Source organism: Heptranchias perlo, chromosome 18 (assembly GCF_035084215.1).
Source record: "Heptranchias perlo isolate sHepPer1 chromosome 18, sHepPer1.hap1, whole genome shotgun sequence".
Taxonomy (NCBI): Eukaryota; Metazoa; Chordata; class Chondrichthyes; order Hexanchiformes; family Hexanchidae; genus Heptranchias; species Heptranchias perlo.
This window is the reverse complement of record NC_090342.1, coordinates 20,378,646-20,404,187: the sequence shown is the minus strand read 5'-3', so window position 1 is coordinate 20,404,187 and position 25,542 is coordinate 20,378,646. Positions and strand designations below refer to the sequence as shown.

Here is a 25,542-nt window from a genome sequence, read left to right as displayed (position 1 = left end):
TAGTTAAATCCCATCGCAACTCTGATGTTTTTGACTGGGTTTTGGGATTTCATGCCATGGCTCAAGAAATACTTCAAGAACCAGGTATCCAAGGTCATTAATCTCAACAAGAAAGGAAGTAACCCATGGCTTTACCTTTGATCAAATATGTGCTTTAGTGAAGGAAGGGAGTATTCTGGGATTAGAGGTAGGCGATTATCTTCTGGGAGCTTCACCGTCCAACTACACCCTGGGAACAAACTGAAATTTCATGTCCATTTTCTGTTTTATTAAAATGCATTTTATAAGTATTCAGTAATATGTGTTAAATTCTATTGGATTAGAAGACTTTAAATGGCTGAAGATTTATCGAAAATGTTCTTTTTTCTCTTGGCCAAAAATTTACAAGTGACTGATTATTGTTCCATATGATCATAATCAGAAAAAAAGCAGCTTGGGGGTAATGGCATATTAGGAGGATTTCATCCTGAACTTCAAAGCTATCTTTAGGGGCTTAAGAACAAAGAGTTTGAGGCACGAAGCATGGCCTACTTCAGCCTAGATGACTTACCCATGATGATTACAATTCAACAGCTGGATTAACCTTTCCACATGATGTGAACTTTCTCTCATCAGATTCATGTGGCTCATTAGGACATGAGAATACTGATTTTAAAAAAACAACTTGTTTAATTGTTAATTTCAGTCAAACTGGCAGATCAGCATTCATGGCATCATCACAGTAGAAAGATATGGATCAGTCTTTTAATCAGCACTCGTACTGGCCACGGTAACAATTAAAATTTCCAAAATACATCTGGGGACATAGAAACAAAATCAGATAAACATGGCTTAAACTTAGTGGCAAGTGCTGAGTATTTCCATAACCAAATATAGAGACTGTGCATCCATGTAGATGTAGCTCTTAGCATCACCTGATGAAATCAGATTGTATAAGACTAATGATCTGGATCATGCTGTAACCATGGAGCAGGTTGTTTCTAATTCTAGGGATTAAACATCAGTACATTCCTATTTTTACTTCAGATTTATACAGTACAAAAGAGGATCATAATTGTATCTCATCCATATTTCCATAAATGGAAATGAAGCCAAAATGGCACATACTCTTTTTGAGTATGTGCCATTTCTTACTTTTTTTGCTCCTCTCAGCTATTTTAAATACCATTGATTTCCTCCTCTACTTCCCACACTTGTTTCCAATAACCTTCTCAGTCCATGCTGCTGATGTTCCACTTGCCTTCACTCACACCTGTTGAACTACTGTCTGAGTTACCTCACAACTCCCTCTCTTTGATTGATGTGTTTATTGATTCTCTTCATCCACCCCTCCTTCTTCTTTCAATTTTTCCAACTTTAGTAAAATGCCTGTTTATCTTTCAGTCTTCAATTCTAATGAAGGGTTACACACCTGTAATGTCATAACCTGTCTTTCTCTTCACAGGTACTGTCTTACCTTTTCTTTTTCTATTAGGGAATCTTTTCAATATGTGTGAGATTTTGCCAAAACACAGTAACCATAAAAGCAGACGGGCAAAGTTCCATTTTATTGCGGGAAATGGGAGTGGGTGGACAGATACATTGGCACATCTGTTGGAATGGAAGTGGACTGGGAAACATGGAACAAGTGCCAAGAGTTAAAATGGCATGTACATACCTATTAATGGCTGGGATTAGGAATTTAGTCACTATGTGGAATGAGCATTGGTGCTCTAACATTCTGTGCCACCCCAAAATGTATATATTTTTAATAATACTGGACATGTGAAATTACCTTCCAGGCAGTAATCTCATCAAGGGGTTCAGAGCAAAGTTCAAATAGTTTACAACTGTTATCTGAAAGACTTGATAGACTAATGCTTGGTAATCGTGCCTCATTATTTTATATTTAGGGGTAATTTTTACAATTTATTGCTCCTGCTGTAGAGCTTCATGCACTGTAGTAGATATCAGGAATTCAGGTGCAGGGTTCAGTTCACGGACCACACAATTTTCCAGCCATTAAAATTGATGCTGCAAGCACTAAATGGTAAAATTTACCCCTACATAGAGAATAATGAGGTAATCAACTATTAGTTACTTCTTGATAAACCTGCAGTGACAATGTCACAATCATTAGTCTGTCAGTATGGCTTCCTCATGTATCAGCTACATGGAGCATATCTGCCATCTGAGAACAACTGTCAGGAAAACAAAATACAGACAGAGCCCCTCAAAAAGGTTTTTTTCAATATATACTAGTAGATCTCCTGTGGTGTTGCTCACCTGATGTTTGTATCTTCTTAATTGTGTTGCTGTGAGCTCTCTGGAGGTTAAATTTGATAACCCCTGAATCCGGGCACAGGGGTTGCGGTGCACGACTAACCTGCACCCGGTCGTTGTGGTGCAGACAGCACGTGAGATTCATGCTGCCTGGCCATTTACAATTCCGGTGAGCAGCCAGGCCTGGCTGCACTGTTGAATGGCTTCTCACCAGCAGGGGGCCCCCCGATATCGCGTGAGTGGCTTGCACCTCTTAAAGGCAGCCTGCACCTCTTATTTGCAATATATAAGATACGGGTCTGCATGGAATCTGAATGGAGATCAGACATTGCACACATAAAACACAGATGCAGGTCCCAACCCCATGTTTACAAACTGTTGAGTTATGTTAAAACATTGAATAAAGGTTGCGCATTACTAAATCTCACATCCTCCACTCTGCAAGCCAAACCTCACCAATCTGCCGATCTGAGTTTATATCAGGCCTGCACCAAGGTTCTCTGCTGATGCACTGGAGGTCTTGGTGCAAGAGGTGGACAGAAAGAAGGGCATCCTACATCCGCAAGGAGGCAAGAGGCCCTCCAGACATATGCTCAAGAGGCAGTGGGAGGTAGTAGGGGACGAAGTCAGTGCCAGGAGCATGGCACCACGAACATGGATGCAGTGCAGGAAGAAGTTCAATGCTTTGACATGAGTGGTCAAGGTGAGTGAGGTCAACTGTCAAGTGGCATCTTCTACCAACTGCACCACTAGCCACATCCACTGCTCCACGCACTACACCCCCATCATCCACATACCAACAAACTCTTTCAATCAGTACTCAACTCTTCAAATCAGATGCTTCCTCTCACTCTCACGCATTACCACTGTTGCAAACCGCAGACCCACAACTCACAGGTCACACACACTGGCAGCTAGTCAACCATGACAGGCGCATCACCCAAATATCCTGCAGGACACTCACTGATAAACGTCCCGTTTTCTTGCAGGAGAAGGTGGCGCATAACAGGAGGCAAGAAGTGGCAGTGGTATTTAACCCCTCAAGCCTGTTCCACCATTCAGTGAGATCGTGATTGATCTGTGACCTAACTCCATATACCCGCCTTAGCCCCGTATCCCTTAAAACCTTTGGTTAACAAAAATCTATCAATCTCAGATCTAAAATTAACAATTGAGCTAGTATCAACTGCCATTTGTGGACGAGCGTTCCAAACTTCTACCACCCTTTGCGTGTAGAAGCATTTCCTAACTTCACTCCTGCAAGTCCTGGCTCTAATTTTTAGGCTATGTCCCCTAGTCCTAGTATTCAAGTATAGGAGACCTCTAAAAACAGGTACAAATGCATCAGCAGCCAGAAGCAATAATCCAGCAACCAACCTGTAAATCCTGCATGGTCCCTTTAAATAGTGCTGGTGGGGTGTCCTCCAGGCCGTCCACGACCTGTTCAGTTGGGCATGGTTAAGACAGTGCTTTAGCTAGCGCGTGAAGTTCCAAAATCGTACCTGTCCCTTTAAATCAGCGTTGCACACTAATTTAACGCATATTCTCCTTACTTTACATGGTACCGGCGTTTGTTATCTATGTGTGCGCAAATGCCTTTACCAAGGTGGCGTCCGGTGCACACGTGCACCCATTCTGGATGCCATTTTGGGACCTTAGGAGGCCACGTAGCGCCTAAAAAACAGGTGCTACGTGGCTGAATTTATAGCCCTCTGTAACTATGCCTCTTTTGTTCTCGAAGATATGCTTTCTCTTAGAAATCATGTTTTTTTGTGAAGTGTTTTTGTGTTTTTCTCTTTGTCCTTATTAGGATTTCCAACTCTGGTTGGTTCTGTTCAGGGAGGTTACATTACATGACCACCAACTGCTCCGCCTCCGTATTCCCACCACTGGTCGCCCAACACATCTGTCCTGCGGCGCACTGCCTTCCCACGCTAATTGGAAAGCGAACAGATTCTTCATTACCCAACTGAATGATTCTTAACTGTCAGACAAACAGCCGTTTTTTCCCATCTCCAATATTTTTATAACTAATAAAGGAAAGTGCTCAAAGAAAATGGAAAAAAATACACAATTTCTTTAATGACTCTATGATTTTTCTCCCGGGTTGCTCGCAGCTATATCCGGGAGGTTAATCTTTAATTCCTGGAGATTCCAGGACTATCCAGGAGGGTTGACAACTATAGTCCCTTCTGTGTCTCCGGATTTCAATGTCCTCCCAGACTAGTTATCTATATTTTTCCTCCAATCTTTCTGTTTGTGCCCTGGTCTTATTTTCTGTCAGTCAATTTGCTTGTCTTTCGCTGCCGTCTCTTCCTTTGTCCCCCGAATGTTTCTTTTTTTCTGTGCCACAATCTCTCTTTTTCTGTTTGTACCTCCATCTATATCTCTGCCCCATTAATTTGTCTCTGTCCCCAAATCTGTCTCTCTGTCACGCAGCCTCTTTTTCTGTCCCCACAACCCCAGTTTTTATTTCCCTAATGTTCCATGTTTGTTTAAACCTTTCTGTCTAAAACCTTTCTCGCACCAAGTCCCGTTCTCCTATCATCCCTGTGCTCGCTGACCTACATTGGCTCCCGGTTTGGGAATGCCTCGATTTTAAAATTCTCATCCTTGTTTTAAAATCCCTCCATGGCCTCGCCCCTCCCTATCTCTGTGAGCTCCTCCGGCCCTTCAACCCTCCGAGATCTCTGTACTCCTCCAATTCTTGCCTCTTGTGCATCCCCGATTTTAATCATTCCACCATTGGTGGCCATGCCTTCAGCTGCCTAGGCTCTAAGCTCTGGAATTCCCTCCCTAAACCTCTCCGCCTCTCTACCTCTCTTTCCTCCTTTAAGACTCTCCTTAAAACCTCTCTCTTTAACCAAGCTTTAGGTCATCTGTCATAATACCTCCTTATGTGGCTCGGTGTCACATTTTGTTTGATAATCGCTCCTGTGAAGTGCCTTGGGACGTTTCGCTACTTTAAAGGCACTATATAAATGTAAGTTGTTGTTGTCCCTCAAATCTTTCTCTCTGTACCCAAACTCTTGCTCTACAACCCTAATCTCTCTCTGTACCCTTAGTCTCTCTGTCACCTCCATCTCTCTATACCCTGTCCCCCAAACTCTCTGTATCCCTAATCTTTCTCTGCCTCTCGGTATAGTAACATTGTGGCTATGGTACTGGACTAGTAACCCAGCGGTCTTGAGTTCACATCCCACCATGGCAAATTGTGATAATTGAATTCAGTAGATCTGGTAATTTATAGGCTGGCACCAGAAAATTGACCATCAAAAGCTGCTAGATTGTCATAAAAGCCCAACTGGTTCACTAATGTCACTCCTACCTGGTCCGACATACCTTTGACTCCAGTTCCACGCTATGTAGGCAATAAATGCTGACTGTCCAATGTTGTCCACATCCTAAGAACAAATTTTTAAAAATCTGTGTCACTGTGCTGGCAATCTCACTTTTTCTAGCCTATCAGTTTCTCTCTTTCTCTGTCCTCCTTAGTCTCCCTCTCTGTGCCTGCCCCCCAGCTCTGGCTCTCCAATAACATTTTCTCTTTCTCTGTTCCCTAATCTCTGTCTTTTTCTGGCTCCCAGTGTCTGTTTCATTGAATCTCTGTGTGCTCCCCTAATGTCTGTATCTGTCTCTCACCCTTGTATCTTTCTCTTTCTCTGGTCCTAGGTGGAGCTAAAGACCAGTCCAAGTTTGGCCCATACATCAACAGAGCATCATTGGCCTGTTCCGGTGTTGACCTAAACCTTCCCTCCCTCAAAGCCCCAAAAGTCTTTTCAGTGGAAGGGTTAGGGATATGGAACCTTCCCTCCCTGCAAGCTCAAAATTATTGTTAGTGGGAGCCTTATATGATATGTAGTAATGGGGGTGGTGCTCATCAGCCATCACAATTTTCTATGCTATTTTTGTTTGGAGGGGGGGGGGTAAGAGGAGGTACCAATCCCCAGTTCGTTTCAGCGAGGGGGGGGGGGGTAAGAGGGAATAAATTTTCTTCCAAATGCATTCATCTGAATGAGTGAAGGTGCAGTCTTCCAGGTGGCCAGTATGTGGCAGTACAGAACGATTCAGGGTAATAGGTTTTCCATATCAAGTAATGCCTTTGGCATCCTATCGTTACCATTAACAGATTTAATATGAAAAATCAGACATTTTGCAGGGCTACCTACAGGCATAACTGGTACTGCAGGTACATGTTGACACTTTTTCATTTTTGTTCAAATGATGGAGCCTGACATTGGAATTTTCAATGCATTTTGAAATGGAATGTTGTGACCCACTTAGCATATTTATATATAATACAGAAAATAAAGATACCCAGGAGTGATTATGAGCCAGAAATGATGTTGGGATGCAAATGACATTGTAAAGCATCCAAGTTTTATTTACAGTTTATAATTTCACCTGAACCCCAATGGGAGTTTACTACCTGTGAACACTTAAGGTTGTCTATCATCCTCTGATTGTATGTTTTCTAGTGAAATTAGAATAATCAACTTATTTATAAAGTAAACCTGAAACAGATACCTCATACAACTGTTCTGGCATCAAATGCAATGCCATTTAAGATGTTTCTTCCTTTAGACTTCACGTTTTGAAAATATTGCCTATCCTATCCAAATATTTCTGATAGAATTTAAATGTGTGACTTATTGCTTTTCCTAAGATGATTAAGGGTTTGAAATAGAAAGACCATCTACAACCAGAAATACAGAATTTCTAATAATAATCATACCTTTCCCCATTAAAATTTAGCAGAATACCAATGTCAACATGATCATAAGGGCTCCGAATCCATATATGATGAAAATTCAGCGACCCCACTTACAGCATTCATCTTATGTGTTATAGGGCACTACTTTATTAAACCCATTAATTGATTTTTAAGGCTGAATTCATGCATCTTCTCTTTCAGACATCTTAATGAATGGTTTGGCTCTTTTGTTGAGCCATTCCAGTGAGAAAGTAATAGATTCTGATTTATAACTAGTAAATTATTTTTTAAAAACCATTTTAACCTAACCTTTATTTTAATCTTTCCTGTTCTCTTTTCATAATATGATTATGTTGTTAAAAGTGTTATAGTTCATAACAGTGATCTTTTTGTTTTGGAATGTGTTTTTTGCATTAAAGCGTATAGTTACAAAATTCCAGTTTAGATTTGAATTGGATTTGAGATGTTTGATTCCAAGCTTCGAATTTGGGACCCTTCACACATTTTTCAACAGTTTTCCCTCTCCTCTGCTGGAAGTGGTGGCTCTTTCTGGGGTACAGTATCACAGGCACAAGTGCCCTCTAGTACCTTACCCATATGTGACTGTAGACAGTGAATGCTGGTGAGCTATTCAACTGTAATGGGCATCACATCCCACCTAACACTGTCTTTATCTAATATATCCACACATGCAATTTCCAGCAGGAGTCACTCCATAGCAATTAGGAGGGAGACCTGACTAATTCCCACCCCCCACCCCCACTGCCTCTGCCGTAGCCCTACTACTACCCTAGCTGAGATCAGCTAACTCAGCACAGATTGGGGTTTCAACCTGGGACAGTACTACACCAGGATGTACATTCTCTCACTGGGCCATCTGGAAACTCAGCTTCATGTTTTTGTAAGGCGCGCACACATTCATAACCACAAAACTGCATTTACCTGAAAGAAACAGAGGTGACATTGATAATCTGAATTTACACAAACTGGACAAGTTTTGAAATATTCTAAAATACTCAGTTGTGATCCTTTTAGATTTGAAAATTACATAGAACTCATTTGTAAAGTCTTGAAAAATATATTTTTTGGCAGTTCATGTAAGAAAAGTGAACCATTGGAAAACAACTTAATTTTAGCTCTATAAATGATCATTACAGGCTCTGTATTTTTATGAATTCCAATCACTTCGGTCATTGGATAAAGATGTTATGGGAGATCCAACTGTGAACATTCCATTGCGAGCAACAATCTCACACAAGGCCACAGGTCAGTAAATCTTATGTGTTCTTCACTTCCTTTCAGTATTAAGTACATTGTTTTTAAATGTCTGAACTTTTGAACTACCACCTGCCTGCTTTAGTTATACTAAATAAAACCATTTTGGAAAGCAAAACTGTAAAACAGCTTTTTCATGATTTAGTGGTTAAAAAGATGTTCAGTCGTGAGTATAATTAACAATGAAACAAAGTAAACTGAATATCAGTAGATATAAAAAAATCAAATTAAAAATGTGATTTTTGCTCTTCCAAAGGCTCCATGGGTCTGACATGGCATTGAGCCATGAGACTGGAAGAGTTTAAGGTCTGATCCCCTGGTTTGCGCTGAGTTAGATGATCTTAGTCTGGACAGCAGCTGAGTACTACAATTGGCCCCAGCATCGCTGGCAAGGGAGGAAGAATAAATTTGGAACAGCTCCTTCTCCTGATCACTATACAGTGACCCCTGCTGGATTGTGCATCTGAAGACAGGGTAGGGCTTGACTGTGATGCCCCACCCATGCTTCAGTTACCTGGCAACACTCTCTGCTAGGCTCACGTATAAAGAATAGTGTAAGGCACTGGAGGGTTGTCTGCACTAATCAGCATCGTCAGAAGGGGAGAATAAATCTGTAATTCTTTTTTTTTAAAGTATGCCCCTCCAGTTTTCTTCCCTTTTCTCGTGAAGCCATTGACTCTTGCAGCATTTTTCTACTTTCTACTAGATTTTTTTTCAATTCAAGAAATACTTCAAAAAGAAACTTCAATGAAATGTAGCTTGCATGGATTATGTATTTCAGGATGAATTTATTTTTACAAATTTTCTGAACTTATTGATTAAATCCCAGGTAATTTAATGATAAAGCTCTTCAAGACGATCTCTAATAAAATTACTTCTCTTATCGTAGCATTATAATTAACTGATCCAATTTGTTACTGCTAAAATCACTTTACTACAAAGATTGCTTTACTGTGTGGCAGAAATTCAGATGATCTTGTAAAGTTGGGACTGTTTAATATTACTTGCTCAACAGTTCAGTTCCATACTAAAGTTACAGAACCCCTGTATTTTGTCCTATGAGCTGGAATTGTGTCAAAATAAAATCAAAAACCATATTGTCTGAAAGAAAACACTCATTAAAAAATTTCAAGAAGGACGTTCAAGTATATCCAGAGATAATATCAGTGAGGTCCAGTATAATACAATGTGGAATTGTTTGGTAACTTTTGAGGCTAGTTTGGTAATAAAGTTAAGATTATTTCTCAATATTTTCAGTGGATAGGGCTATTAAGGAGGAAGAATAGGCTGTGAATAGTATTTTTTGTTTAAAATGTTGTCCCTTTTTATAGAAGTAAATAATGTACATTACCTGAAATCACTTTGATGTTTTAGTAAAAAATATTAATTTTCTTAATGTCATGAAGCCTCTTCAGCAGGGTCTCGTTCCCTGTTAGGCTGCTTTAGTGATGTTGCTGATGAAGTCCATGTCCAGAAGCAGCTGCATAAGCAGCACAGGGGGCCATGACTTTAGAGCAGCCCGAGTACCTCTTTGAAGTCAAACGGGTAGAATTTGGTATGTGTTGCGCCCATTTTTAGAGCATAAAATGGGTGCAAAGCATACCAATTTAGCGGTGGGACCATCTGCACTCATTCTGTGCAGGCTTTGGTCCTACTGCTAAATTCTTGGGGACTATTTTTTAGGCATGCTGGGCCAAAGCCTAAAACAGGTTTTAGGCCCCTTAAATATGCTAATGAGAGGCTAACGCCTGATGGAAGACCCCTAGAATCATAGAAGTTACAACATGGAAACAGGCCCTTCGGCCCAACATGTCCATGTCGCCCAGTTTATACCACTAAGCTAGTCCCAATTGCCTGCACTTGGCCCATATCCCTCTATACCCATCTTACCCATGTAACTGTCCAAATGCTTTTTAAAAGACAAAATTGTACCCGCCTCTACTACTGCCTCTGGCAGCTCGTTCCAGACACTCACCACCCTTTGAGTGAAAAAATTGTCCCTTTGGACCCTTTTGTATCTCTCCCCTCTCACCTTAAATCTATGCCCCCTCGTTATAGACTCCCCTACCTTTGGGAAAAGATTTTGACTATCTACCTTATCTATGCCCCTCGTTATTTTATAGACTTCTATAAGATCACCCCTTAACCTCCTACTCTCCAGGGAAAAAAGTCCCAGTCTATCCAACCTCTCCCTATAAGTCAAACCATCAAGTCCCGGTAGCATCCTAGTAAATCTTTTCTGCACCCTTTCTAGTTTAATAATATCCTTTCTATAATAGGGTGACCAGAACTGTACACAGTATTCCAAGTGTGGCCTTACTAATGTCTTGTACAACTTCAACAAGACATCCCAACTCCTGTATTCAATGTTCTGACCAATGAAACCAAGCATGCTGAATGCCTTCTTCACCACCCTATCCACCTGTGACTCCACTTTCAAGGAGCTATGAACCTGTACTCCTAGATCTCTTTGTTCTATAACTCTCCCCAATGCCCTACCATTAACGGAGTAGGTCCTGGCCCTCTGCAAAATTTGTTCCCGATAAGCAGGGCAGGCATTGGGTCTGCCCTGCTCAGGATTCTTCAGCGGCCCCTGTGGCTGCCCACTAAAGGTAACTGCTTATATTTTAAAAAAACCTTTCTGTGAAGCCAGGAGTGCTCCCCCCAACTCCACAGTGCTAGTGATAAGCCCTCCACCTCCCCGCCTCCCCCCACCTCCCACTGCTTGCTCCAACCTCCCTCCTAGAACTTACCTAAGGTCCGCTGCTGGCAGCCCGAGATTCATTTTTTCTCATGGGGAGAGCTGCCGGTGGAGGCATGGAAGATGTAGATGAAGCCCAAGGCCTGTACACTGGCCCAGACTAATTTCTACCACAAGGCACCCTGGGAGATGGTGTCCCTGGGTCCCACGGAGCAGAAGCAGATCTCAAGCCAGTCTGAAGTCACAATGCCCACTTTTTCCCTATGGAGTCATTCTGGGACACATCCCATCAGTGTTCTCTGCAGAGTGAGCTCAGAGGGGGAAAGGGAGATGCCTTATTTCAGGGGCTCCATTTCTGCAACAAGACTGCTTTTTCAACTAAAAAATCAAAGTCATTTCTGGTAGGTAGGATGTATATAGTATTAAAAAGGAAGGAAGTGCCCTGATCAGAGTACTTCCCCTCAACATTCCTTCTAATTAACATTTGGAATTTTTTCAAATATTAATATATTAAATGTGCAAATACAGATCATGAAAAGGAATGATTTTGTAATTTTCAGTATTGATATAAGCTGTTATGACATTTTAGTTGTACAGATTGGATTTCCTTGCCTTGGCAGCCAGGATGGTGTAGCAGCTTTTGAGGTCACGGTGGTCATTATGGATGTTGAAGGGAATGTTGTTCTTCGAACACCTCATAATGCAATTTTCTTCAAAACTTGTCAAAGAGGTAAACAAAACTTTTCCTGATTATTATGTTGCCTTTGCCATTCAGATACATTTGCTATAAACAAGTTAAAAAATGTACGTTTATAAAATTCATTCTTTTCTGTTTCAGATTAGTGGTTTGTAAAATAATCTTGCTAGAAATGTGAATACATGAAAAAAAATAAAACAAATGCAACACCTGATAAATGTAAAAAAACATTCACTATAGAAACCTAATTCTTTAAACAGAGAAATGTCTTGACCAAGGGTAAGTTGATGCCTATTTTAACAATGTATAATCCATAATCTGATTTAAATAAAATTGTAGCCGTGAACGATGATTCTAATCTGTACTCAATCATTTTAAATTGAGGTTTCTCACTGAAACATAGGCCCCGATTTTAAACCCACCTGGCGCAAACCGGGTGAAGAGGCAGTTAAAACGAGGCCAGTCACTTACTCCCTCTGATCCCACTGCTTTCCCATGTCCCGATCTTAACCTGCTCTTTTGAGCAGGCGAGCAGGACTCCCGCAGGAGGAAGCGGGGTCCTTCTTTAAATATGCAGTTCCATAAGACCATAAGAGATAGGAGCAGGAATAGGCCATTCGGCCCCTCGAGCCTGCTCCGCCATTTAATGAGATCGTGGCTGATCTGATTTTTACCTCAACTCCACTTTCCCACTCTTTCCCCATATCCTCTGACTCCCTTGCTGATCAAAAATTTGTCAAACTCAGCCTTGAATGTATTCAATGACTCAGCCTCCACAGCTTTTTGGGGTAAAGAATTCCAAAGATTCGCGACCCTCTGGGAGAAAAAATTCCTCCTCATTTCCATCTTAAACGGGCGACTCCTTATTGTGAGAGTATGCCCCCTAGTTTTAGATTCTCCCATGAGGGGTAACATCCTCTCAGCATCTACCCTATCGAGTCTTCAGCAGTTCAGGGCCCACGCTATCATTATCCATATACTTGTTGTGCTTTAGGTATCTACTTGTTGTGCTTTAGGTAATCAGTTTTACTCTTATAGCAGAAGATTATAGAGAGTGAGATTCCACCCTGATATGTCCCATGCCTCGCCCCTCCACCCAAGGAAATGTATATGCTTTCCTTTTGTGGGAATGTGTTGTTTTTCTGTTTTTTAGTCTAGTGATAGAATTGTGTAAATAGTGGATATTTTGTACTTGGAATCTTTAAAAACTGACCAGAAAAGTTAACAATAATAAAAGGCTATAAATACAAATTTTAAATTAAACCTTTGGTATTTAAACATAAATAGTCATTCTGTTGAAAAAAAACCCCACAAATTATGGAATCATTTATTAAGAGCAGGAAAGTACCTTGTCTGGCTGCAATTTTGGGAAAAATGCAACTACGCTGAATCTGTGCTTATATTAATTGGTGTAGAGAAAACTACTTACCCGTATTGCTACATATTTGTCCTACTTCAGAAATTATGTATTTATGAATTATGTAAATAAGGCACCAAAAATTATATGTGCATTAGTTATTGAATATTTACAGACAATTTTTTTCTTGTGTGCAAAGCCAAATGCCCAGGGGGATGTCGCAATGGAGGTTACTGTACAGAGAGACAAGTCTGTGAGTGCCCCGATGGATTCTATGGCTCACATTGTGAGAAAGGTAACATTTAAAACAGAAGCCCACAGACTATCATTTAACTGTGCTTATTTTTTAACCCGGTATAATCAGATGAACAAAGTTTTATGCATGTATCAAAGATTGATCAGTTCTGTAACTGATACACTGCTCTCTGTTCAATGAGACAGTATGCCTTTTTTCTCAAGTTGTTGCTTCAAGCTACCCTGGGAAGGGAAGGAAAGTTGGCAAGCAAATCACCTGGCGGCTCTCACACACCTTTTAGCAGCCAGTCACAGAGCTGTACTGTCTGGCCTCTTGGCAGGGATGTGGTGCAGAAAATCTATAGGAGGGAGAAGATTAAAGGAGCAGGAGAATAAATTTAGAAATGAATAAATAAATTAAACTAAAACTATTTGAGCTATTTTTTAAGCAAAAATAGTGGATTAAAATAAAGTATTATGTTAGAAGTTTGAAAATATGAAAATATTTCAAGTTCACCTGTATCCTATAACAAAAAAAACAGCCCTATTAGACTGTGTGTCTCAAGATTATGCCTGCTCTTTCAGGCTGAAGGACCTAACCAAATATATCTAATCAGGACAATCATCACAGATTTGTACAGCTTACCTCAAATCCATACCAATGATTAAGTTGGCATATTGTGGCCTTTGTCCACGTTTACAAAAAATACATTTACTACTAGAAAAATTCTAGGATATGTAAAAGTTAAATGTGGTGCAAGTTTAATTTTTGATAGTGCAGAGGGTAATTTGAACTAAAATGTGAATTATTTTTGTCTATTTTCAACTTAATCATAATCTTGTAAAAATTGCCCAGTTGGTCTGTTCATCTTTACCTTGTTTGTGGCATTTTAAAATTTAGCCTACTTAGGCCAACAAAAGGAACATTGTCTATTCTTTTATTTATCTGAAGTAATCTAGACACTTCAAGTTGACACTTCCTGCGCCCCACCCCACCAGTCTCCCTGGCACTAGACAGCAGCAGTGCTCCTGAAGTCTGCTGCTGCTGTCCAGCCCCAGGATCATTGGGATTTCCTGTCCTTGCCATAGGCTTGCCCCTAGTTGAAATGGTTGGAAAATGAGGTGCAGCTGCAGCCCTCTCAAGCTTGCAGCTGCTTCTGAGGGCTTGGAGATTGGGACCTTCTGGCTGACGATGGAGAACAGTGGCCATAAGGTCCGATTGAACATTTGAATTGGGCGGGGGGGGGGGAGGGGGGACGCGGGTAGAGAGGGGGGAAGAAGTGTTAAAAACTTGAAAACAGTTTTAGCTTGCAGACCTTTAGCCTGCTCCTGGGAACCCCATGGAACTGTTCATGTTCTTCAGGCACTTCTGCCCTGAGGTGTCCAGCCAGCGAGCAAATCAGAGAATAAAGTGGAAGATTGGGAACACCACCTCATCTACATTGGGCCTGTTCCACCCAACAGGAAAAGCCCCAGAAATCCTGGGGTAACGTTAAGGGGCAGAGACCTGGCGATCCGGGCTCAGTCTCTTTTTCCTGACTTTTACACCTGGGCAAATTGCACAAGGATCCGAAATATCAGTCCTTTCAATTTTTACTTTTACGATGTGCAACATAAAATAAGATGTACAAAGTTAGCCTTAAAATGCACAAGCCAGCGAACCCAGCAATTATATTGGGACTGAGCCCACCGCTCACCCCACCAGAGTATGTGGGATCAGGCTGAAGAGCTGCAAGTGAGGACTGTTTTCAAATTTTTTATTGGCGAGGCATCACACTGAGAGTAAATTTACCCCTATATTTTAAGGCACTTTAGGTTACTCCAGCCCACTTCCACATTGGCAGAGTCCTGGACACAGGTTGTCGGCTGTCTCAGTTAGAATGGGGGAGCAAACGGAAGTGGAGCAAGAAGGGGGAAAAAAGTGTATTTTTTTTTTAAAAGGATTCTTTGAGATGAACAACTAATTAATTGGTAAAACATTTCTAGAATATGCTATCCTGAGAATCAGTGCATTTCCACAAGTTTATTAAAATTTCCCTTTTGTTTCATTTTGTTAGCTCTGTGTGCTCCCAGATGTCTGAATGGAGGACTCTGTGTCAGTCCAGGGTTGTGCATCTGTCCTCCTGGATACTTTGGTATTAACTGTGATAAAGGTAAAAGAGAACTTATTTCCTTTATTTAATTCCTATATATTTTGATGAATTTACATTCTTATCATGATGAGGGATGTTTGCGCTGGGGAGTCGAACACTTCTGGCAGTGTGATCACTGAACACCACCAGGTCAAATATAACACCAAGGTGTACTTGGAATGATAGAAATATCCCCCTCCCCCCCCCCTACAAAATGTGGTCATCAGTTATAAGAGAAACAGTGATATTTGTTCATTCTGGAGTATGCATTGTTATCAACTGACCATTGTCAGCTGTTACTCAGCTCTTCCAGCTATAATATTTAAATAACAACTTTCCTTCCTACTCCTAATTTCAGGCCAGACTCCTGGTACTGATTTAAAATTGGCGACAGCCCCAGCAGGATAGATACAGGGAGAGGAGACTTAAAATCAGTAGTGGGAACCTGGACAAGAGTCAGGAGGGAGAGTTGGCAATAAAATATCCGAATACTGGAGAAGCCAAGTACGTTCCTATCAGCTGTTGCTCCACTCCCTTTGGAACTTGTTAAAAGGAAAATGTAATGCTCATCATGTTTCATGATTTTATTATTCAGATTGTACTTTATCCCATACATATGGAGCAGTGTAGGGTGCTCTGTATGCTACAAATGCAGACAAAAATTCCCTCTACTTAATAATGTGCCATAACCCAAATCTCAGTAAAGCTGCCTTGCTGTATCAATGGCAACCTCACTCAAAGCTATTGTGAGAAATGAAAAATTCCCAATCAGGTGCCAGGTTTTGGGCAATTTTGTGAGACTGCCAGACGCATACATATTTCACAAAGGACCTTATAGCTATCAGAGAGAGAAGACTTTCAACCTATCTATGAGCAAATTTAAACCCATGTGCCGAATCACTGAGCTATTCAGCCCCAGGAAACCACATGTAACACAAATGCCGAGAATTTCCTCAGTACTGCTTGCATTCCGCTACCTTAATTTTGGTGGACGTGCAGGTTTCCACTGCATTTCCATTGAAGTTACGGCAGGGGAGTGTGATCAGCTCCAAGGAAATTCCCGGTCAAACAGCCAATTGACCTACGTATTTGTTCACATATACTGGAAGTATACTCATTATAGCCCTACATTCAGCCTCCAAGGGCATGTCAGTGTTATTATTTGTACCTGTGCTTTTTATTACAAATAATAATGATCTTTTACATTACAAAATCAACAGAGTAAAATCCAACAGAAGATTTAACAGCAGTTTTAAAGTACATACAAAATAACATTAGCTGCACTCCTCAGTACACATGTTTTGCTGCAAAAGAACCACATTATGTATGACAGACACACACAAGCCTGGAAATTATTGACGCTGATGTACTCATATGAACACTTAAAATACAATAAATTCCTATTTTAATGGAAGCATAATATAAACAGGTTCACACTTTTATGATTAAGCATTCATATAGCAACACTGCTGACAAAAACTTTAGCCTATAGCTATTAGTAAGGGTGCGCGCTCTTGTTTCAAGGAGTCTCTTTTCACCCGACAGTAAAATAGAATTACAGTTATAATATATTGTCTGCATCAAATTGACATTTAGTAGTGCTGATTAGAATCTTTGACATAGAAATCAGGTCACGAGGCGCCCGTTTTCCAGGCATAAAGTGGGTGTCCAAGGGACCAATATGGCGGGTAAAATGGACAGCACTGCCTGTGGCTGTCAAGGCCGCAGTGGCCCTTAACTTTTATACAGCGGGTTCCTTCTAAGCTGCAGCAGGTGACATCAGCGACATCGCCCAGTTTTCTGTGCATCGCTGTATCTGGGAGGCCACAAAAGCTCTCTACGCCAGGAGGAACATCTACATCACTTTCCCAAAGGACACTAGGCTTCATCCACATTATTGGTCTAGCCCTCACTTCACTACAAATAACACCAACACCTAATCTAGAAAAAAACAATTAGTCCAACAACTCAATTCCATCTGTTTATAATATTTAACAGGAATAATTAAGGATCTTGTGCAACCCTTTAGCACGTTTACTGTGTCTTCTGTACTCGTTTACCTATCTTAGTGCTCCTACCAAGTGTATCCCTGGTGGCTACAGCTTAGGAGTTGGAAGGCTGCTGAGGTTCCATCAAGAACACTTCAGATGGCCGTGGTGGGCGACCTTGAGCAGATCTGGGCCTTGAGGCCCAGCTGGCACCTGCAGCATCTTGGCATGGGCCAGAGCAGTCTGGCCCAGCTGGCTTCATGGCACTAACAAGGGCACTGGCAGATTGGGTGATGAAGGAGCAGGCATGCTGTCATCCATGGAGCTGAAGCCATTCTCCTGGGACTGTGCCTCAGCGCTCTTTCAGCTCTGCATGAGAACAGAGTGCAGGACTGATGTGATGATCTGGAAGCCCCTGTCAACACTGGCCACAGAGCCAAGATGGCAGCGGTCTGAGCTGCCATGGAAGCTGTCAGAGCTGTTAGCAGAGGCTCCATTATGGTGGGCACCATTGTCATCATGGAGCTGACCACTTGCTCCACATTGGACAGAAGGGGCTTCATGCTCTGTGCGAAGCCCCGACACAAGTTGGAGCTGGACTCCTCCATGTTCTGAGCCATTGTGCAATAGATTCACATTATGTCTGTTACACTTATGTATGACTCTCTAAGTAAAATGGTTGATATTAAATTATTTATACTTGTGAATGTGTTCTCATGACTGAGAAGAGGGAACTCAGTAGTAGGGTGGTTGAACTTGCATTTCACTCATTATGTTAGTCCTCCATTATGTTATACACCTGTATCACAGAAAGTGAGACTATTAATCATGCTGCCTAGGACTGTACTTTAAAGAAGGACATTAATTCAAATTACTATATGGGGAGTTTTTTCAGATGTAAATTTTTTGTGTTCTAATATTTGTTTTTGAGAATTATATTGAGCATCTTATTTTGCAATTGATTTTCATTTCAGCAAACTGCACCACAACCTGTTACAATGGTGGAACGTGCTTCCACCCTGCCAAATGCATTTGCTCACCAGGATATGAAGGGGATCAGTGTGAAATCAGTCAGTATCAACCTTGTACATTTACTTTGACCAGTTTCTATTTAGTTATATGTATTTTCAGGAAGTTATGTGTTTGATGAAAATGTTTTTTTTTGTGATAGTCACCAAACTATTTGCAACTTTTACTCTTCTGCTTGATGCTGTTGTTTGCAGTTAGTGGTTGCCTGATAAACTCAACTGTCAACTGACAGATGATTGAATAGATCAAAAGTTTTCACATGATGGCAAACGACATAAGTTCGATCTGACTAACAAAATAAAAAAATCTGTAAACTATTAACCATTGCATCTTTTAAAAAAAGTGTCAAATATGTATATGTAAATGTAAACACTAAAGTGCTTACATTTTGACCCATTGCTTTGTTAATTATATTCGAGCCACAGCATTAAAGTCATGTTTACATGATGTTACTGCTGTAGTTCAAATATAATTAACAAACCAATGGGTCAAAATCATGTTATGCAAAGTTAGTAATGAATGCATTAACATATTTGTATTCTGACGTTACCCCATTTACTTTAACCACTTACATTAAAATAGCAATAAAAGGAATTACATAAGAATGTGGTAACCTTTTTCTTACTAATATCACAGTGTGATTTCAACTCCCAGCTGTGAATGTAATCTTTTGATTGAAATGCTAGATTTTAAATGATCAAATATCTTGAAGCTCATGTTGAAAAAAAACATATCAGCGATTAATACGTAGAATTTATCAAGAAAAATGAAGTCTTTTTTAATCACTCTATACCAAATATTGCACCTTGCATCTGCTTGCAAGTGTATTTTTGCTGCCACTCTGGACCCAAGCTCCTCTCCCTCCCTGTGCAAACACCTCTCATTCCTGTTTTGCCCGTCTTTTTTTCTTCAACCCTCTGTCCTTTCCTGATCTCTGGATAACACTCCCCACTCACCCCCAATCTCACTGCATGCTCCTCCCAGCCTTTCTCCACATTTGTTGCTTTTCCCCCGCTGACCTTTCCTGCCACCATCCCAGGCTTGAGTCCCTGCTGAGAGCACACAACTTCCGCCGCAACGAGCTAGGCATCCACCATGGCACTAACTGCCTCTTCCACAGTAACACAAACTACATCATCCTTCTCTCCTGTTACATATCCGATCCACCTCATTCTTTGAGGGTTAAAGCCTCGACATCCTTCACTCTACTCTCGCTGGCTCTCCTTTCCAACCCCTCTGGATTTTCTGTTGACTGTCCACTCTTTGCATTGGCTTGCAAAATGTCCATTTCCCATCCATGATATTATTTTGGATGAACCCATCAACATACTAGGTCTGACTGAAAACTGGCTCACTGCTAGTGACTCTTCTTCCCCTCGCTGCTGCACATTCACTATGCTCCCTGGCCAAATTAGTGTGGCTCTCACCTCCCAAATCCCATCTCAACCTGGACCCTTAATCCTCCAGCACTCTTTTCTCCTTTCAGCACCTCATCCTCTACCACTCCTCCCCCCCTCCTTCAAAGTCCTCATTGCCTTTCAGCCTCCCGAGCCTGCCAGTATTTTCTTGCTTACTTTTCTAACTTAGCTTCTGCACCAAGGAAGTCCTTTTTCTTGATAATTTTAACATACACCTAAATTCCCCTACCAGCTGTCCAACTTTTCTACCCTCTGGTCCTCAATTAAACTCACTCTGCATGTTAACTTGCCCCAGTGGAAATCCTTCAACCTCAACATCACCTAAGCATCTCCAAAGGCGTAACCAAATCCGATCACTCCTACAATTTTTTCTCCTCCTTCGTCTATATGGTTTCTTCCAGCATGCCCCAATGCACCATCCTTGATCTCTTATTCCTCATATACATGCTGCCTTTTTGTAACATTATCCATAAGTGTTGAGTCAATTTGATGTGTATGCCAGTAGCATGCAGCTTTATGTTGTCTTTACCACCTTGATTCCATAATTGTTGCAGTGCTGTTTGATTACCTGTCCAACTGTCTGGGATGAGTCAGAACTTCTAGCTAAAAACTATCAAGATCACACAATAAGTAGTGGAAATCAGGAACTCTTACTCCCCCCCCCCCCCACTTCAAAAGGCTGTGGATGCTGATTCAATTGAAATTTTCAAGACTGAAATCAATAGAATTTTGTTAGGTAAGAGTATTAAGGGATATGGAGACGAGGCGGGTAAATGGAGATGAGATACAGATCAGCGATGATCTAATAGACAGGTGAAATGAACTCAAGGAACTGAATGACCTACTCCAGCTCCAGTGCTATCCACCACATATCCTGTACTTGGTCCAGTCGCCTGTTTCCGCAAAGCTGTCTGGGATCCACTGACTCCCCATCCTCCAGCACATTGATTTCAAAATCTTCACTCTTGTTTACAAATTCCTTTATGACCTCGCTGTACCCTACCTCAATACTCTCCTCCATGCATAAGCTTCAGCTCATGCCTTCTTTTGAGTCTGGACTACTGTGTTCCCCCACACTCCCCTTCATGACCTTGCATTCTGAAATTTCCTCCCTAAGCCTTACTAAATATCTCTCCACCGTCAAAAACTACTTCTTCATCCACGCCTTCGATCACCTCTCCGAATCTTCTCCCACTTCCTGTTTGGTGTTCAATCTGACCTTCTGAAGCATCTTGCATCTTTCTGCCATATTAAAGGTGCTTCACTTTACAAATGTATGTCGTAGTTCCCACTAAAATATACAGTAAATTAATTTTAAAGATGGCACACAATAATGCAAGCATAAAATAACCGGGGAATGAGTACTACAAACACAAGATATATATGAGAATACATTTCTCATGAACCAGGCCATAACTCACTCATGACTGTTAGCTGCTTAGTCCTGGGTCACTTGGATAAAATATATTTTAGATCCTAGTGCCTCCTATATTGCATCCTCTGCTTGAAATCTTTTTCATAAACTGGGCTTAGTTCTACATAGTTGTAAAGTTTATTCTTAGAGTAACTGAAATACGTTAGGTAGTTAGGAAAATAAAGTTCTCAATGCAGAACTTTGCTATCTTCCTTTTGTGCAGGTAAATGTCGCCAGCCATGCAGAAATGGAGGGAAATGCACTGGGAGAAACAAATGCAAATGCATTAAAGGTTACCAGGGTGATCTATGCTCTAAGCGTAAGTATCTTCCTATTAAAATAAAACCGTTCTCTTTTCAAACCGCTTAGTACACCTTAGCCTGTGGTTTTTGTTTTCTTTATTTGATTATTAAAAGAATTCTGTAAGCCAGACTAACAAAATAGATAGTTGTAACCCTCCTCCTGGTATCTAGCAGTTTTTAAAGTCAAAACTCAATTTAAATTTGCCTCGGTGATCATTTTATCTTTTAATTCTCCAATAGTTGTGCTGCCTATTAGGATGATATTTCTGGAGTGCTGTGGTGTCTGAAAACTGCATGGTGGTGCTGGAGATTGAGATCAGTGCTCCTTTCACTTCAGAGGGGAACTGAACACTGATTTCAAATAGAATTTAATTGTTACATGTATTGTTCTTCCAAGACTCTTTGAGGGTGAAATTGGTCTTCGTCGACAGCACAAAATGGGCAATAGCGAATCAGCAGAATTACAGTCAACGTAAAGGAAAATCCGGCCTGGTGTGAAATGGGCTGCCGATTCGCTATTGCCCATTTTGCGCTTTCGGTGAAGACCAATTTCACCCACTTTGGCTCCTTAGACAGTTCAGTGAATAAATGCATGGTGCTGAGCTGTACAGAACAATAAGGCCACAGGTTTTTAGATTTTCATCTTCGATGCCTGGGAGGTAATCCGGCGAAGCGGATCATCCATCTGTTATGAAACCCCCTTGGTTTTCATTCCTTTGAAATTCCCAGGGTCTGTGCTGAGTCAGCTACCCCTGGCTAGGGAGGAGGTGAGGAAAGTGATCCCATGTACCTGCTTCTGATATCCAGTGATGCTATTGATTGAGTGCATATGTACAGACATTGGAATGTGCTTGGCAGTGATGCTTCCATGATAACCTGCTGATAGCGGATGCACATGTGAAAAATGACCTTGGGAAGGGTACTGAACATTTCCTGTAAAAATGAAACAATATCCCAAGATGAGTCAGTGCATCAGGAAAGGAGGGGAGAAAACTTGGAAGGGGAGGCAAGAAAGATATAAAATTGTTTATTTGTTGCAACAGTGCTAATCTATATTGGTACAAATACTGTCTTGTGCGTGAAATATTCTTTATATGCATGGGCACTGCAAACTTAAATTCAGCATGTTTAGGATAAGAAGAATTAAATAAATGGGGAAAATAGCCTGTTAATACTCGCAGTCAAGGTTCACACATGCAATATGGCCACATGAGTGAGGTACTGGAGGGCACTTGTGGAAATCAACCTCTTCAAGAGGGGAGGTGGAGAGGAGAGAAAATTAACCAAACTAATTAAATAGATAAGAATTAATGACTCAATGTGCAGAAAGCACTCAGCCCAAATGGTCATTGAGGACAAGTGCCACTGATTTCTTTGAAAAAATAAAGTACGTTAGTTTTAAGTGATGTAACAATATTGTCATTTTAGCATCAGCCTAAAAGCAAATTTGGCATAAAAGAGATAAGTGAAGATGAATGGGTATTTTTTTAATTAAGAAATTGTCATATCCATTTGGCAAACCAAAGGTTTATACCCATATTAACTGCAATTTTTACAGGCCCAATATACTTCGTAGTGATGGAGAAAGCCTTAAACCCTGAAAGAAAATTGAGAAAAATTAAACTTTCATTCCTTGCTCTTTTGCAGCTGTTTGTGAACCTGACTGTGGACCACATGGATCCTGTATTGAGCCCAACAAATGTGAATGCAGGGAAGGCTGGCATGGAAGACACTGTAACAAGAGTAAGTGGGAACAGAAGGGTATGCAGCAACCCTGACCTATTTCACAGCCTTTTTTGCCAAATAATCTTGACAATGTATTTGATCCTAAGAATGTATTAAAGGCCTGGTAATTTGATACCTTTCAACTAATTACTGCGGTTCTTTGTCTGCATTTAATAGAGACGTATTAAACCAATAAATCACCTCCAGAGTAATTTTAATGCTGGATTTGGTTTCCCTTGCAAACCAAACTTCAGTAGAACATCAAGTAATCATTATATGGAAAGCGTAGCTAGTTGCTGTAGCTAATTGAGACTGTAAATTGAATGCAGAACATATCTTTGAAATTCTATCGGTGCAACATAGCTTTGTTGACATATTCCTGCTGTTTACAGTAAGAGTATTCTTTCACCAGGTCTGCATTGAAACTCTTCCAAAATCACATGAATTGCGCAGATGCTGGAGATGTATCAATTGGTTGTTTTTAGCTCTCTTTCTGTTGATTTTTTTTAAGGATATGGAGCCAGCCTAATGAACACCCTGAGGTCAGCAGGCTTCAAGCACAGACAGCATACGCCTTTACCTAAGGAGAATGTTGAGAGTCACATACCACCCGAATCTAATTACATTTGGTAAAGGAAAACATCTGAAACCTTTTACTGTATATACAGTTTACCACTCCACTAACCCCACTGAGTACTAAGCTAAAAAAAAGTCTGTAATGGAAAAACCACTCCTCTGTTTTGCCATATTATCTTCAAAACGACACTTACATTGCAGCAAGGACCTCTCTAACTACATGAGAATATTCAATCTATCTTTTACATTTTTATCCCAACTATTCTAATATTTACACTTATCATGAATTTAAATTAATAAACTTTGACAATAGTTATGTTCCATGCAACAATAAGCATCAAAGAAGAATTATTTATACACAGCATCTACTACTTTTTGAAGCCAAGGTAGTTGGCACATCAGCCAACAGGGGGTGCCAGTTTATATATTTTAAATATGTATATACACATGTGTACACAAAAATACATATTGAACAAATTAAATATTCAGAATATCTTTGATTTACGTCAGCATTGATATTGCCTAGAGATCAAGTAAAAAGGCCACTTAAAGCCAATTGTAGAGTAATATTAGCCAGGTCTTAGCTGCAAGCCTTCCAATAGAAAGCAGACCTGTTTTTGTAATCTATTCTGCAGTCTGTAATAGGCTTCAATGCAAACAACATAACCTGCAGTCTAGGCTTTTTGCTTTCTGACATGAATTCATGCAAATACATGTCTATGGAATTCTTTGTAAGTGAAGATAGACTGTAATATATCACTGAAACCTCTTAAATAAAGCTGTTTCATGACAACAAAGTAGAGATTTTGGTCCAAATAGCTACAAAACACAGCCACAAAATGGCTTTTTAGATGAGTTGGAAAACTTATGTTGGTATAAGTGTAATTTTTTCTAATACTCAGAGTAACAATATTAGCAGTTCAAACTAATTGAAATGTTTCCTTCACATATTTCATTTTATGTGTGATTTTTTCTTTTTCAAAATACTATAATAAGACATAACTTTTTAATGTGTTTAATTTACAAGGCAAATTAAGAAACTGCTGTGTGCATCTGTATAATATGAACAAAATAAAGGCTTCATAACTCAGAATTGTGATTTATAATATGGGCACAGCATAAATATTAAGTAACATAATGCAGATTATATGAATGTATTCATATGGCTATAACATCTTATCTTGTTTCCTTGCTATATAATTGCCTGCCGTATATCTATCTTCAATGTACAGGAACATTCAGCTACTATCTTGCACCATTGACAAAGATCTGCACCTAAGTGAAATATGCAACCTGTTTTACCTTGCAATCACAGAGGTTCTTAAATATTCCTACATATCACTGAAAATGATAATTGTAAGCAGATAGTATATACTGTAAAGTGACTATTTTTTAAATATACTGTATGTTGGCAATTATTTGTAAAACACTTTCAATTCATAGTCATTAATCCTGTGAGTGCCTAGCCATCCTTGGAAGTTCAAGTATGCATGTTGCAATACCCTTCACATTGCAGTACTTCCTGGTCTCTGTGCTCTTACTGAACAAAATAAACCCTACAACAAAGCATTACCAGTTATATCATTCAATGTTTGAACATTGCTGAGCCTGTATTGCAATCTATGCAAAAATGCTGTGAATTCAGATTTGACAGTTACTGAAAATGGAATAGCTGTAACAATACAAGAGGTTGTTTTATATGTCTGTGTATGAAGAAA

General features: G+C 40.3%; 1 protein-coding gene across 1 annotated transcript in view; it reads left to right on the top strand.

Moving 5' to 3' along the window:
- The window catches only part of wif1 (wnt inhibitory factor 1), a 29,105-nt gene extending 3,712 nt beyond the window's left edge, over positions 1-25,393 (top strand). The window contains exons 3-10 of the mRNA XM_068000057.1: positions 8,134-8,242; positions 11,542-11,682; positions 13,206-13,301; positions 15,298-15,393; positions 18,335-18,430; positions 21,445-21,540; positions 23,171-23,266; positions 23,760-25,393. Of these exons, the coding sequence (XP_067856158.1) occupies positions 8,134-8,242; positions 11,542-11,682; positions 13,206-13,301; positions 15,298-15,393; positions 18,335-18,430; positions 21,445-21,540; positions 23,171-23,266; positions 23,760-23,881 (852 nt within the window). The 3' untranslated portion in view covers positions 23,882-25,393. The remainder of the gene's footprint in view (positions 1-8,133; positions 8,243-11,541; positions 11,683-13,205; positions 13,302-15,297; positions 15,394-18,334; positions 18,431-21,444; positions 21,541-23,170; positions 23,267-23,759) is intronic.
- The last annotated feature ends 149 nt before the right edge of the window (positions 25,394-25,542 follow it).